The sequence below is a fragment of the Protopterus annectens genome, chromosome 4.part0 (assembly GCF_019279795.1).
Source record: "Protopterus annectens isolate FY-2018-M chromosome 4.part0, PAN1.0, whole genome shotgun sequence".
Lineage (NCBI taxonomy): Eukaryota > Metazoa > Chordata > Ceratodontiformes > Protopteridae > Protopterus > Protopterus annectens.
The window spans coordinates 706,037,946-706,051,384 of NC_056733.1; the positions used below are offsets into that span (position 1 = coordinate 706,037,946).

Sequence of the window (13,439 nt, forward strand, 5' to 3'; positions counted from 1 at the left end):
ACACAGTGCTTAATGCAGTGCTGTGTTACTCTGTGTAAGGTGCTTTAATACTCTGCTTGTACTGATTAAAGCACAGTTCTGCTCTGTGGAGTTCACTTTGCTAGATTGGCTTATTGCTGTTTGCTTTCTACATTCTGCCTCTCACTTTTTACTACGTGTTACTGAGATGACTGATAATAGCTGTTTTTATTTTAGGTTGAAGAAATTTCTGAGTGCTAATTTTGACATCATTTGCATATGTCAGCTCATTTCTGGTAGTCTCATGCCTGCAGGTGTTTGTTTCCTTTACCACAGCTGTGTCCTCAGATACAGATACTGTCGTATGCTAGAGGAAGGCTCGTTTAGGGGAAGGACTGCTGACTTTATTTTTATGTTCCTTTTTGGCGGGGTCCTCATGACTGTATCCTTTTTTGTTGTTTACTTCAGCAAACAAGACTTTTTGGAACAAGATACTAAATGTTTGAAGGGCAGCTAATGTGAAGTCAGATTTGCATTGACAATAGCATAAAAATGTTGATGTTTGAAAATGAGAAGCCTGGTTCAAATCCCACCATAGTCCTATAATACAGTGTGACTTTGATGTTTTCAGTATGTTATCGTGTCATAAGAATTTGTGTTCCTGTCTGTAATATTTAATGTACTCATGATGGGGAATTTAATATACCTGTATGTTCACCTTCAGTTTTCCTAATAGAAACCTGTAGGGAAAAACAAGAAAATAAAAGACTGGGATGTATAGAGTGGGATATTTGCTGTAAGAACTACTGTTTCAGATATAGTGTACAGTTTTTATCTCACTACAATGTATTTGTGTTATCAAGAAGATACTGCAGTTTGATGGCCATGAATATCCCCATACAGAAGAGGCAGTTCTGGGTGCTGCGAATAGCACTTCTGACTAATATCAAAGACTGAAAAAATACTAATTTCATGAATTTTAATCTTGCTTTGTCTTAGGAATGGAGTCTCTTCCTGTCATGGTATTAGAAATCCAAAAGACTTGGAGAAATTAAAAAAAGGAGTAAAAGACACAGTAAATAGAGAGTAGAGTTCATGTCTTCAGGGCCGGCCTTAGCCGAAATGGTGCCCTAGGCGAAGTAGTACTCTGGCGCCCCTTAAGCCCCACCCACACCATAGTCATGAAACACCCCTATTTGAGCCACACCCACAGGGTCACTCTCCAAGAAAGCCACTCCAGTCATTTCCTTAAATTATTTAAATGCATAGGAAGAATAACTACATTACAAGGTATCTTTAACTGCAACTACTTCTGCATAGTATTTTCTACTTTAAATACCAGAGCTCAATCATGGTCAAATAGGGCCCTAGGCAGGGTAATAGAATGCCCCACTGCAGCAACCCCCTCCCCCTAGCAGCAGCCCCCTCCTCAGCCATTCCAGTGTTCCATTATTTGGTTACTTCTCACCAGTTACCATGCATACTGTTCTTTTATTTGCTTCTACAGTGATTACAGATATTAAAATAAAATAGTACAAACACAGGTAGCCATTTGCTAAACAATACAGTCCCGTAATGAAAACAGACTTAGCATAAGCAGTAAACTTCTCTGCCCTTGAAACTCACATTCATTGAAATGGAAAAACTAATTCATTGAAACGGCATGAAAAGTTACAATCATAGAAAATACATCTGGCCATTGAAGAATTAAGTTTACGTTTGGGCAGACTCCTTGCACACATTTTTAGGGCCATACATACATGTATTTGTTCTTTGATTCACCTTCCTGATTGCATTGAATTATATTCCTTGTATAATATAGCACCACTTGTTAGAAAGTGTTTTAAATTTGTAGTTTTAAACATTCTTTTAATAACCAAAGAAACAAAATGTATGAACCAATAACTACCCTTTTCAGAAAATTTCAACCATAAAAGAACACTCAAGACTTCTGTCATTACAGTCCACCAATATTACTCCATACACACAATCTCTGCAGAAGTAGAATCATCTAAATTCCACGTTAAAGAAATTTGTAACTAATGAAGAGGTTGCTACAGGCAAAACTTCATATATAAATGTTTTATCTACAAATTCAGTGCCTCCTGCCCTTGAAGAATTAATTGCCTATATTACATTAAAAATTGGTAAGTTGGTAATATCGCAATAGAAAATGACTAACAAACCAGCAAGTTCATAGTCACTAGGCATCTCATACAAAGGACATACTCAGGAGTGTAGAACCCGTATCCCCCTTATAATGTACCAAGTAATCAACAATCATATGGGCACTGCAATACCAGCACTACATCTACATGGTGTGGGAGTAGAATCCACAGCCTTCTGCACCAAAGGCAATTATGCTACTAACATGCTTTCAGATTTTAAAACACAGTGTGCCATTTGATAAACAAAAATGGCTAGTTGCACATAGAAACATATACACTTGTTGGAGTGCGTTTTAAATTTGTAGTGTTGAACAGTTTTCCAGTAAGCAATGAAACAAAATGCATGAACCAGTAATGACAAAACTACCCCTTTCAGAATATTTTAACCATAAACGGCCTCTCAACCATCTGTCATTACAACTCACCACTATCAGTCAATAAGGACAATATCTGCAGAAGTAAAATTCATCTGAATAATTCTACATTAAAGAGATGTGCAACTAATGAAGAGGCTGTTACTGGCAAACAGCTTTACATTTCAGTATTTTATCTACAAATTCAGTGCCTGCTGCCCCTGAAGAATTAATTGCCTACATTACATTAAAGAACAAAATGGTAAGCTGGTGATATTGCAAAAGAGGATGACTGAGAAACCAACAAGTTCATAGTTACTAGGTATCCTAAACAAAGGAGGGCACACTATGGAATGCAGAACCCCTATCCCCCCTAAAATGCACCAAATAATCAATAACTAGGGCACTACATACCATGTTTCCATACCTCTCAACCTCTTGGCACAAGAAATCTGAACAAAGGCTAAAATTATGGGGGGACAAAGGCCCACAAACAGGGGCAGATTATAAATATTGCTCTTATAGGCCTACAAAGTTGCTACAATAACAGCATTTGTCTTAGCGTGCATTTTCTGAAGGAAATGAAGGGTGAAACTCAAATGTATGACATTTAGTTATTTAAATCCTCGGTGATTTGTCAGAACACCACAAATGTTATGAGGAATAGGCCAACAATAGGAGGCAAAAATCTGGACAGTTGAGAGGTATGCATACCTGTCAACCTCTTATTGCAAAAAAAATCCGGACAAAGCCTAACAATGTGGATGCAATGGCTGAAAAATAGGGATAGATTTTAAATATTGCACTTTTTAACTTTGAAAGTGGATAGAAAAGGATCTGTGTGAAAATTAACCAAGAGTAAATGTGAACTTAAGAGGGGGGGGGGGGCTAAAGGATTTTACAGAAGACTAAGGGGGAATAATAAAGGGAAAGTTAAGTTGAAATGGTGTGGGGTTCTACAAGGAGGGAATATGTAAGGAGTAGAGGGGATGACTGAAAGGACATGTTATAAGGTATGATTAATGTAAACAAGAGCAAACATGCCAGTTATATTTTATTTTTTCAAATTTTTGCAAAAGAAAATGTAATGGAGCCAGCATGCAGTGTTAATGTGATTTGTTTTTATGGTCTTGATTCTTGCATGGTATATCAATCACATCAATGTATTCTAATGCAAAAGCTGTTCTTCTAGTGCCTTTCTAAATTTCTAGGAATAATAATTAAAATCTGCCCGTGACTGTGTATCTTTATCCCACCATTAATTTTGACTTTTTCTAGATATTTGCACTATGAGGTTGAGAGGTATGCTTATATGTGCCCTGTCTCTTTCACCCTCAAAATTCATGAACTGCTGCAGAGCTAATATAATGACCAGGGTTCTCATTATATCACAGAATTGCTTTTTTCTGTTATAACAGAAAAAAATATTTTATAATGACTTTTCAGTTAGTGTCATGGGTTGATAATGCAGTTTTTGAAGTCAAGAGTGCAGGGTCTGTAGCCTCCCTCCTTGTTATGTATTGATTTATCTTTAAAGTCTTAGCTGTTACTTCCAGGTTATCCCTCTTGATCAGTGGTGGCAGAGAAGACTAGTATCCTCGGTGGGAGGGTACAGGGACTGAATCCCTTTTACTGTCTTTAAAGCACTCTAATTAGAGTATCCCTGGTGTCTAGTTGTACCCCCCATCCACATTGTCTTTCTTTCATTTTTTTTAAAGTGTCATTAAGATCATGCTGTTAAAGAATTATCACTGGTGACTAGTCCTTTCTCCCCAACTCCTGTCTTAGTTAAGTGCTGTTAGGCACAATATTAAGTGTAACCCCTGGTACCTAGTGTGCTCCCTGACCATGTCTTCATTTAAGGCCATTAAGGGACAATGTTAAGTGTAATTTCTCATGTCTAATGTTCCCCTCAACCACATCTTTGTTAAGTGCCATTAAGGCATATGTTAAGTGCAATCTCTGGTCCCTGACCACATCTGTGTGTCATTAATGCATGTTGTTAAATGTACTCTGGGAGTCTAGTGCTGCCTCCTGACCATGTCTTTGTTAATTGCCATAAAGGCATAATGCTAACTGTACTCCCTGGTGTCGTCATTTCTGCCATTCACATTATGTTTAACTGCCATTTAAAGTTATTAGTGTGTAGTGGTTCCCCCCTCAGCTAATGTTGTATGTTTTGCTCTTTTGTTGAGTGAAGTGTGGAAGTATGATAACCCCCCCCCCCAAAACCACACACACATTCACTCACACGGTCATTAGACATACGCACACACACACTTACTTTCTTCTTAAAATAAACGGCCATGCGCGTACGTAGACTTAACCCGTCTCGTAACTTTACTACTACTTTAACTTCCGCTACGCTATGCATGTATGAGACGCACGCATGTTCTTCTTAAAGGAAAAGACTCGTCATTTGATTGTTAAAACTTCCTGGCCAACCTGCAGGCTGCAGCTACAAAAGTGGGAGTGTGCTCGGCCCTCCCCCTCGCCCTATCGTTTTGCTGCCCACCTAATTAGAAAAATAAATTAAAATGTACAAATACTTACAAATTGCGCCCTTTACACAGCCGGCCTGTATGGCGCCCTAGGCGGTTGCCTAGTTCGCCTATGCCTAAGGCCGGCCGTGCATGTCTTGTACCACATCGTAATACTGGTGTGGAATTGACATTACTGTTTACCCCCCCCCCAAAAAAAACGAAAAACTAAGCAGTAATGTAAGATCAGACTATTTTCTCACTTCCTGTTGTCATCCAGTCTTTCACATTTCCTTGTTTGGGAGACAGGAAGTGCTGATTTCTGCCACAGCATCACCATCTCTCAAGCATACCCTTCAACTTCAGGGGCACAGGACCTTAAAATCAGGGACAATCAGGGGTGCCTAATTAACATACAGTTTACATATTTAAATAAGCACATTAATGGAAACAGACACACACATTTAGTTACTTCAACCCTCATTGATTTGCATAGTAACAAAACTTTTATGAGGAACAGACCAAAAGTGAGGCATAAATGAATATGGCCCACAGGCTTGGTAAACAAGTTTTATTTTTTTTAAACTTCTGTTCTACTGGTGTGTATGCCATATGTGTTGTCATTGCTTGAGTGGTGTGCCTGCACCATGTAGCCATCTGGCAACCTAGTAAGAAGTAACTGGTTAAGTTACCTACCTGTGTCTGCAGGAAGAGAAGAAAATTAAATAAAATCCAATTCTTGTTGCACAACAAACCTCAAACCTCCTGGGAAAAAAATATTAATGCCTTTCCTCTACTCTGCACGTTTCCTTGGGAAATCCTTAATACCACTCCAACACACTATGGGAACAGTGTTCATTTCTGGAGACAAGTTTTTGGCAACCGCAACAAATCCAGTCTTCAAGACAGGCACGAAGATCTCCTTCTGTCTGCATTGTCCTCTTCCATTCCTGTTTGAAACACTGAACAAACAGAGCTGATGTAACCCGTTAATATGTGGAGTAGCAGACTGAGCGGACCTAATTGACCACTTAAAAGTATAGCAGGTCTGCTGCAGCCAGTTCCGCATACTAACAGTAACTTTGCAAATGAAACTGAATTAATGCATGTAAATTAGATGCAGTAAGGCAACGCTGTGATTGGCTGTGACATCTTCAGCCAGAACAGAGGTTGCTTGAGTGCAGATTTCACTTGCACCCAAATTGGGCATTTGGGAAATTAAGCTTACAAATGGGTGTTCCCAGTAATTTGGGATGATTGAGAGCCATGTTCCCAAGTGCATGTGGTTGGGAGTGGGGGTGAGGAAGTTAAATAGATGTAGGCTGCACTTAGAATTAAATGTCCTTTGCATGTCACAGTCCTGAAATGTCAGATGTCCTTATAAGTTCATAATTTAATACTAAGCTAACTGCCCTTGCGAGCCATTGTAAGCCTAGCCAATTATCCCTTGTGAGACCCAAACCCTGCACCTTGTGTTTGTAAGGCAAACACCTTAACCATTAGGCCACCCTCCCATCCTTTACTCCTTTAATGTTACTTGTCTTGTCAGGGTGAAAAAGCAGTTTGATTTGGGATGTGGAAGATTTGTCCCACTTATGAGCTGCTTTTTTTATTTGTCTGTCTTTGTTGACTGGGAAAAGTCCGACTGGGTAAAATCCATTTTCAGCGGAGGCCTGTGGAGGAAAGCTCCACTTTTAAGTCACACGTGATGCACATTTATTATTGTATGGTAAAAACATCTATACATGAGCTTATTTACATGATTTTTAAATATTTCTTGCACAAACTTAGCATTTTAACTCAAAAAACATTGAGAGGAATTAACATAAATTGGCTAATTATTGAACAGAAAATAAAATACAGTAATAGTTGATGTGTTTATTGCATGATAGATGCAGGGAAAAGATCAAGCTGGAGTATTTCTGAGGTTAGTAATAATTTACAGACAGACCAGTAGCAATGTAGCTTAAAAATATATGAGAGTTAGAAGGAGAAGTTATGGACATGAGCAGGAGGATAAATGGGCAGAGGAGGAATAGTAGTTATTTGTGGGATGTGAGAGGAAGAGGAAGAGTTTAGGAAGTTAGTGCAGTATGAGGAGGAAGAGCTATAAGGTACAAAAAGATTGGGAAGCAAAGTGGAGATGTAAAAGCCATGTGTTCATTCTGAGTGAAGTATTAAAAGTTAACAAGATCATGAACCTATATTTTGCTACAGTAATCACATCTTTATGACTTAGCAGTTATGTTTTGTTTTATTGTTGCATCATTTTTGGCATATTTTGTTTGATTGTCCTTGTCAGACAAATGTATCATGTTTTACATTTTGCTGCTGAGGTAATGATTATCGTAAGTGTCATTGTCACAGAAATTATAGCTAAAGGTGGATGCATTTCTCCAACCTCCTGTTTTTCAGTAGTTTGACATCCTGAGGAGAGCATGGCTGCTGGGCAGGGGCCTTGGGACCAGCGAGTGGTAGACCTGAAGCTGTCAGCCAAGAAAAATGGAAGATTTGCTTGCAGTACTCTGGATTGGTAAAATCTGGGATTCTGAAACCGGATTGTGAAGGCTGTGCTCACCCACCATATTGTACAGAGTTTTTGTGGAGGCATCTTTTCAGTGTCCAAAAAAAATTTCTATAGGAAGTACATGTGTTTTTTTATCTCTGGTGTAATGACAGCTTTGTAGAGAGACATTCTAGGAATATATAGCATTCCCCATGTGAACCTGCTTGTTAAAGAAGCAAAATTTAATGCAGTTTAGCAGTCTGATACCTTCTATTGGCTACATAACTCTGTTGGTGGCATCTATCAATATGGGTTTGTATTTATTTGTTTATTCGTTGTTGGTCTGTTTAGTCCTCCTAGGCCAGCAGTCTCTCTTCAGGGGAGAACTGAGGTGGTATTCATACTGACTAGGGGAAGTTTGGCCAGGGCACAGGGGAACTTTCTGTACTCTTATCTTGTGGATGGGGCCATAGGGCTTCAACAGGGAGGGAGTGGTGTGCTATGTAAGAGACCAGCATGTTTATTTGAGTGAAGGTGAAAAATCTGAGATCGTGCAGTTGTGGTCTGTACAAATGCTTTAGAGAAGTATTTACCACTGTTGCCAGCAGCTGGGTCTGTTGAAATGACAGACGTTTGGAGTATGAGATGTTGCATCTTTAAATCATGGAAAGGGAGACGACCTGATAAGAGGTTTATCCCTCCCATATCTTTGACTGCATTTACTCTAAATTTCCTTTTCCCTATGAAGTGACATAGGACCTTTATTTTTAGATACAGCAACAAAATCCTTAGTTGCACGCATCCAAGTTCCGTTCGCTGCGCTATACTCCATAGTTAAATTCTCTTAGCTTTGACTCAATGCATCCTCTTCTGTTAAAAAAAAAAAAAAAAAAAAAAAACTCACATGATTTATGTCTTGTACAATTGCTACTGTAATACTGCCCTAATATCAGTTACTACTGTAATACCTTCTGAACAAGTGTGTACAGTGTTCTGCTTTGTGTGTATCTTTTATGTAAATGTGTTCAGCTGTACTGCATGTTCTATATGTATTATTCTTGCAGTGTTTGCTGAATACTGATTGTTAGTTTTCTGGAGCTTTTCTCCCAAGGCCTGCACTTAAAAGGGGTTTCAGTCAGATTTTCCCTCTAAATCAAAACAAATAAAAATAAATGAGATTGCTGTATTATGGTTTGAAATTGTAAAACAAAAAATCCTTTCAAGTAGGTGTTGCAGAAGAAGTGCAGGGATAAATGGTTGAAAGTGCAAGAGAAATCGGAGAAAGAAAAGGGAAGACGACTGACTGGTGGACAGCTGAGAGAGAGAGTGTGGTGCAAAATAAGGTAACGTGAGGAGTACTGGGCAAAAAAAGAAGTTGTGGAAGTGCCACTGTTGAAAGCATGATTAAACCACATGCTAATCTCTCTATATACAGATCAAGGAATTCTATCTTATCTCTGGAATAATTCATACTAAATGTTTAAACAACATGTAACTTTCTATAGACGTTTTGTCAATGACGTCTTTGTTTTATGGCGAGGCAGTGTTGATGATTTGTTAGTGTTTCATACCACATTGAATAACCTTACTGACTACTTAATTTTTAGTATGAATTATTCCAGAGATAAGATAGAATTCCTTGATCTGTATATAGAGAGATTAGCATGTGGTTTAATCAATACAGGTGTCTATAGGAAACCTTGTTATTTTAACACCCTATTGCAGCGTGATAGTATGCATCCGCAACACATTTTCAAAAACATCATTAGAGGCCAGGGGATGAGAACATCTCAGCTTAATGCCACAGAAGTAGGTTTCTTAAAGGAAGTGAGTGACCTCAAAACAAGATTAGAGGAACGTGGTTATAGCTCACATGAGATTGAGTCTAACCTCTTCGATGTCAATGAACTTAGATTGACCAGAGCAGCCCCTTATTTCGGACCAGTTATTGATGATGGTCCCATTATAATGAGTAATGGTAGGGATGATAGATCAGCTCATGTAAAGATCTCTATACCATATAGCACTGATTGTCCTGCGATTAAGAATATTATTATGAAACACTGGCCTATCCTTTGTACTGATGACACCATTGGCAAACTCGTGGGGACTAAACCCTCTTTTTTATATAGGAACAAATTGAATTTAAGGAGAATGTTATGTTATTCCAAAAGGGATGAACGATCAATGTCACCTGAATATGCCAAACCATGTGGACATTGTAACTATTGTAATTCTCTTGACCCCAGTCCATTTTTTGAACATCCAGACACGCATATCAACTTCAGCATACGTGCTGAAGCTACCTGTGACACTATTCACTTAGTCTATCTAGCAGTGTGCCAAACATGTGACGCATTTTATGTTGGTAAGACCAACCGTCGCTTTAAAGACAGAATAAGAGAACATCTTTACCACATTAGGAAAGCTTCACCCCATAATGCTTTAGCTAAGCATGTAGTTCAAGCAGGTCCCGAGCATTACTATTTGTTTAGAGCTCTTGAGAACATTAGATCTGATATACGAGGAGGTGACATTAGGAACCATACCGAGAGTAAGGAGAGTATGTGGATAGTCAGATTGAGAGCAGATAAGGGTTCAGGCCTCAATGAGAGAGCCTCCATTAAACCCATGTTAAATAAACGGAGGAATGTTCGCAGATTTTACAATAAATGAAGAAATATATATGTTTTTTATTATATATGATATATATACATATACATATATTTTTTGTAATATATATCTTTTCACTGCATATTTTAGAGCATTTTTGAGTGTTCATGAAAAGTTTTTTATATCTGTTTTATATATCTTAGTATGTCTATATGTTTTTATGTATATAGCTTTTATGTGGAAAGTATCTCATGAATATATAAACATGAAGCAGCTTTTGATAGGCCATTAGGAGATGCATCAATTGTATAAATGTAGCCTATGTGTTTGAAGGTCTTTGTTATGTGATCTGATGAAGCTCAAATGAATGAGTGAAAGCGCTTATCTGACCTGCAGTGGAATTAAAGTTGGATTTTAACCTGAGGATTTTGTTCTTGCATTTATCTTGTGACTCTGTTTCAGCCCAGTTGCTCCCTCTGGTTTTGACATTTTAAATATTGCTCTTATAAACTTAGAAAGTTGCTAGCGTAACATGCTTTGAGTGAGCATGCATTATCTGAAGGATATGAAGTCTGAAACTCAAGTACATGTCATTATTTAGTAGACTGTACACCTGAGAGGTATGTAATATTAGTTTGACTGTGAGCATTAAGTGAAGAAGATAATTGAAGTGATGCAGATAATGATGGGGACCATGAAAATGTATCATTGTTAGACTAGACTGTAACAAAAAGTGATACTTGTGATGAACAGTGTCATTTTTAATAATGAAAAAGAAGATGGGAGAAATGCATTATAATACCCAAGTGCAAAATGACCACGAGGAACTGAAAATAGAGAAGTTTGAATGAGCTAGTAGTACATTTGGCAACGCGGTAAGAAAGAGGAAGATATCTGTAGCAACAGAAAAGGTGCAAAAAACAAAAAGGAAGATTATTTTATAGTAGTTTCATTAAATGTTAAGTATGATAGAAGGGTGATCATACCACATATCAGTGTTTACAACCATCAGTATTTATAATTTGTTTGGAGGATATGGACTATTTGAGTAAAGACAGAACAAACATAAGTTATATGAGATGAAAAAATAAATGGGGAGTTTAGGGAAATAGTTTGTACATACATACATACAAATGTTTCAAGCACGGGCATTAATGCCCTTCTGTCTTGCCAGTATACCAGAATACTTGTTCCCACAGTAAATGTCCAGGCTGTTCTTAAAAATATCTAAACTAGTACTTGCTTTAATGTAATTTGGTAGTCTGTTCCAGGCATCAGCTACTCTTGTCAGAGAACCATTTAGTACACTTCTCACTCCTATAGAATCTTCTACATAGGTTATCTGATGATTCTATAGTACTTTTTGATAACCCCAAACATTCCCAGAGGTAGTTGCCCCTAAATGCCCTGTATACCTGAATAAGATCTCCTCTTAAATATCTGTAAGAGAAACTGTACAAGTTCAGATATTGTAGCCTTTCATAATAACTTAGATTTTCACATCCATGGATGCCCTTGGTATGTTTCCGCTGTACTCTTTCCAGTTTATTCATGCTTGTTTTCCTGTAGGGTTTCCATATTGTTATTCCATACTCAAGTTTGGGTCTAATGTAACTAATAAACGGCTTCATTATGTTTGATTTCCTAGACTTTATAAATCTTTTTATAGAACCTATAGTTCTCTAACTATCATTAGCCAATTGGTTGATATGATTAGAAAACCTTATAGCTGACTCTATCCATGTACTCAGGTCCTTAAATGAGTCCTTAACTGTGTGCTGTATTAAATATTCACCTTTCAGTTTATGACTACCAAGCAGACAGAGCAACCTTGGAAGCAACAAACTAGTAACCACAAAACTGGGATATTGGCAAATCATCCCAATAAATAAAAACTTCCATGGCCGAGAAAAAGTGACCTTCTTTATTAAATACTGAAAAGGCAACACCAAGTTTAAGCGCTTTTGTCCGTTAAAACTTAGAACTTCATCAGAACAATGGTGTCATAAACACAGGGCTTAAAAAATCATAACTACATAAGGGACATGTGTCAAACCTTCCTATTAAGTTAAAAATCCATTATTTAATTTAAACTTTTAAGTTTGTAATTTAAAAATGTAAAAGCCAAAAAGGCACATGTTAAAGGTATTGGTAAGTAACTTTCCCAGCTTAAAAATAACAAGTGAATCAGTTAAAACATGTCTTTCGTCTTTTCCCGGTTAGGGGTCTCTACAGCGGAACTCCCGTCCGCTAATAATTGGCAGTGGATTTTTATGGTGCCGAGTTGCCAGCCCGATGCCCAACCTTCAAAGAAGGTACGCCCATTAACGCACGCACCTACCTGCATGTCTTTAACGTCACTCGACTGAGGGGAGGACATGCAGACTCCACACAGAAGGTGCTCCAGCCGAGAATCGAACAGGAGAACCTCTTGCTGTGAGGTGACAATGCTAACCGCTGCACCACCGTGGCCTTGTGAATCAATTAAAACATAATAGTCAATAAATAACTTTTAAAATTGTTAATTTTTTTTGTTTTGTTTTATGCATAAAAACACTCTAAATCAGGGACCTTGGAGAGAAAAAAAAAACAGAAGAAAAAGGGGGAAACAGATTCATAGCTTAGTGGCCATTAATTTTAGTAATGGACTTAAAGCTATATGATTATTCAAACGTGGATGAGAAGCGGCATTAAGTCTGACCTGCCGCAGTAATTCCCTGTACTTTAGTCTACTTTGCCAGGGTCCCTCTCTCAAGTTAATGGGCACTTGTTCAATAACAAAAAATAAAAATGTTTTATCAGAAGTGCAGTTCATCCTTTGCTTGAATAAAGCACTACTCATATTTTGAGCAGAGATGTCATAAATATGTCTGTATATTCTCTTAAGTGCATACTTTGTTTTGCCCACGTAAAAATAATGGCAAAAGTCACAGAATAATAAAAATATCACCCCTTTGGTAATACAGTCACACCGGTGGTTACATTTACATTCTGTGTTAATTGTTCTTAACTTCAAAGAAGTGCCTGAAATATGTACTTGCAAAAGTTGCACAAAGATATGTGTAGTTTTAGTCATGAAGAGGTAGCTGGCTCCATTATGGAGGTCCAGACATCTGATATGTCAAAGACCATTAACTTGGATACCCCAAGAAAAAAAAAAAAAAAAAAATCACAAAAAAACAAAACCTCTTTCTCCACCTTTTACTCTGACTAGTGCTAAATGTTTTACAGATGATTGGTATAATTTTGTTTTAAAGGCTTCCCAAGGCATTTGTCTGTATAATCGTTTTCATTTCCTGCATACTCAGAAATGAAAAGATTCTCCTCTTTATCCAAGGATGATACTTCAGAATCTGAAAAA

The 13,439-nt window shown here is 37.7% G+C and overlaps 1 protein-coding gene across 3 annotated transcripts in view; it reads left to right on the top strand.

Moving 5' to 3' along the window:
• Positions 1 to 13,439, top strand: part of DERL3 (derlin 3) — a 399,138-nt gene that overhangs the window by 244,272 nt on the left and 141,427 nt on the right. For all 3 annotated transcript variants that reach the window (XM_044068684.1, XM_044068683.1, XM_044068685.1), the window contains exon 4: positions 307 to 400. In XM_044068684.1, coding sequence (XP_043924619.1) covers positions 307 to 400 — 94 coding nt within the window. The remainder of the gene's footprint in view (positions 1 to 306; positions 401 to 13,439) is intronic.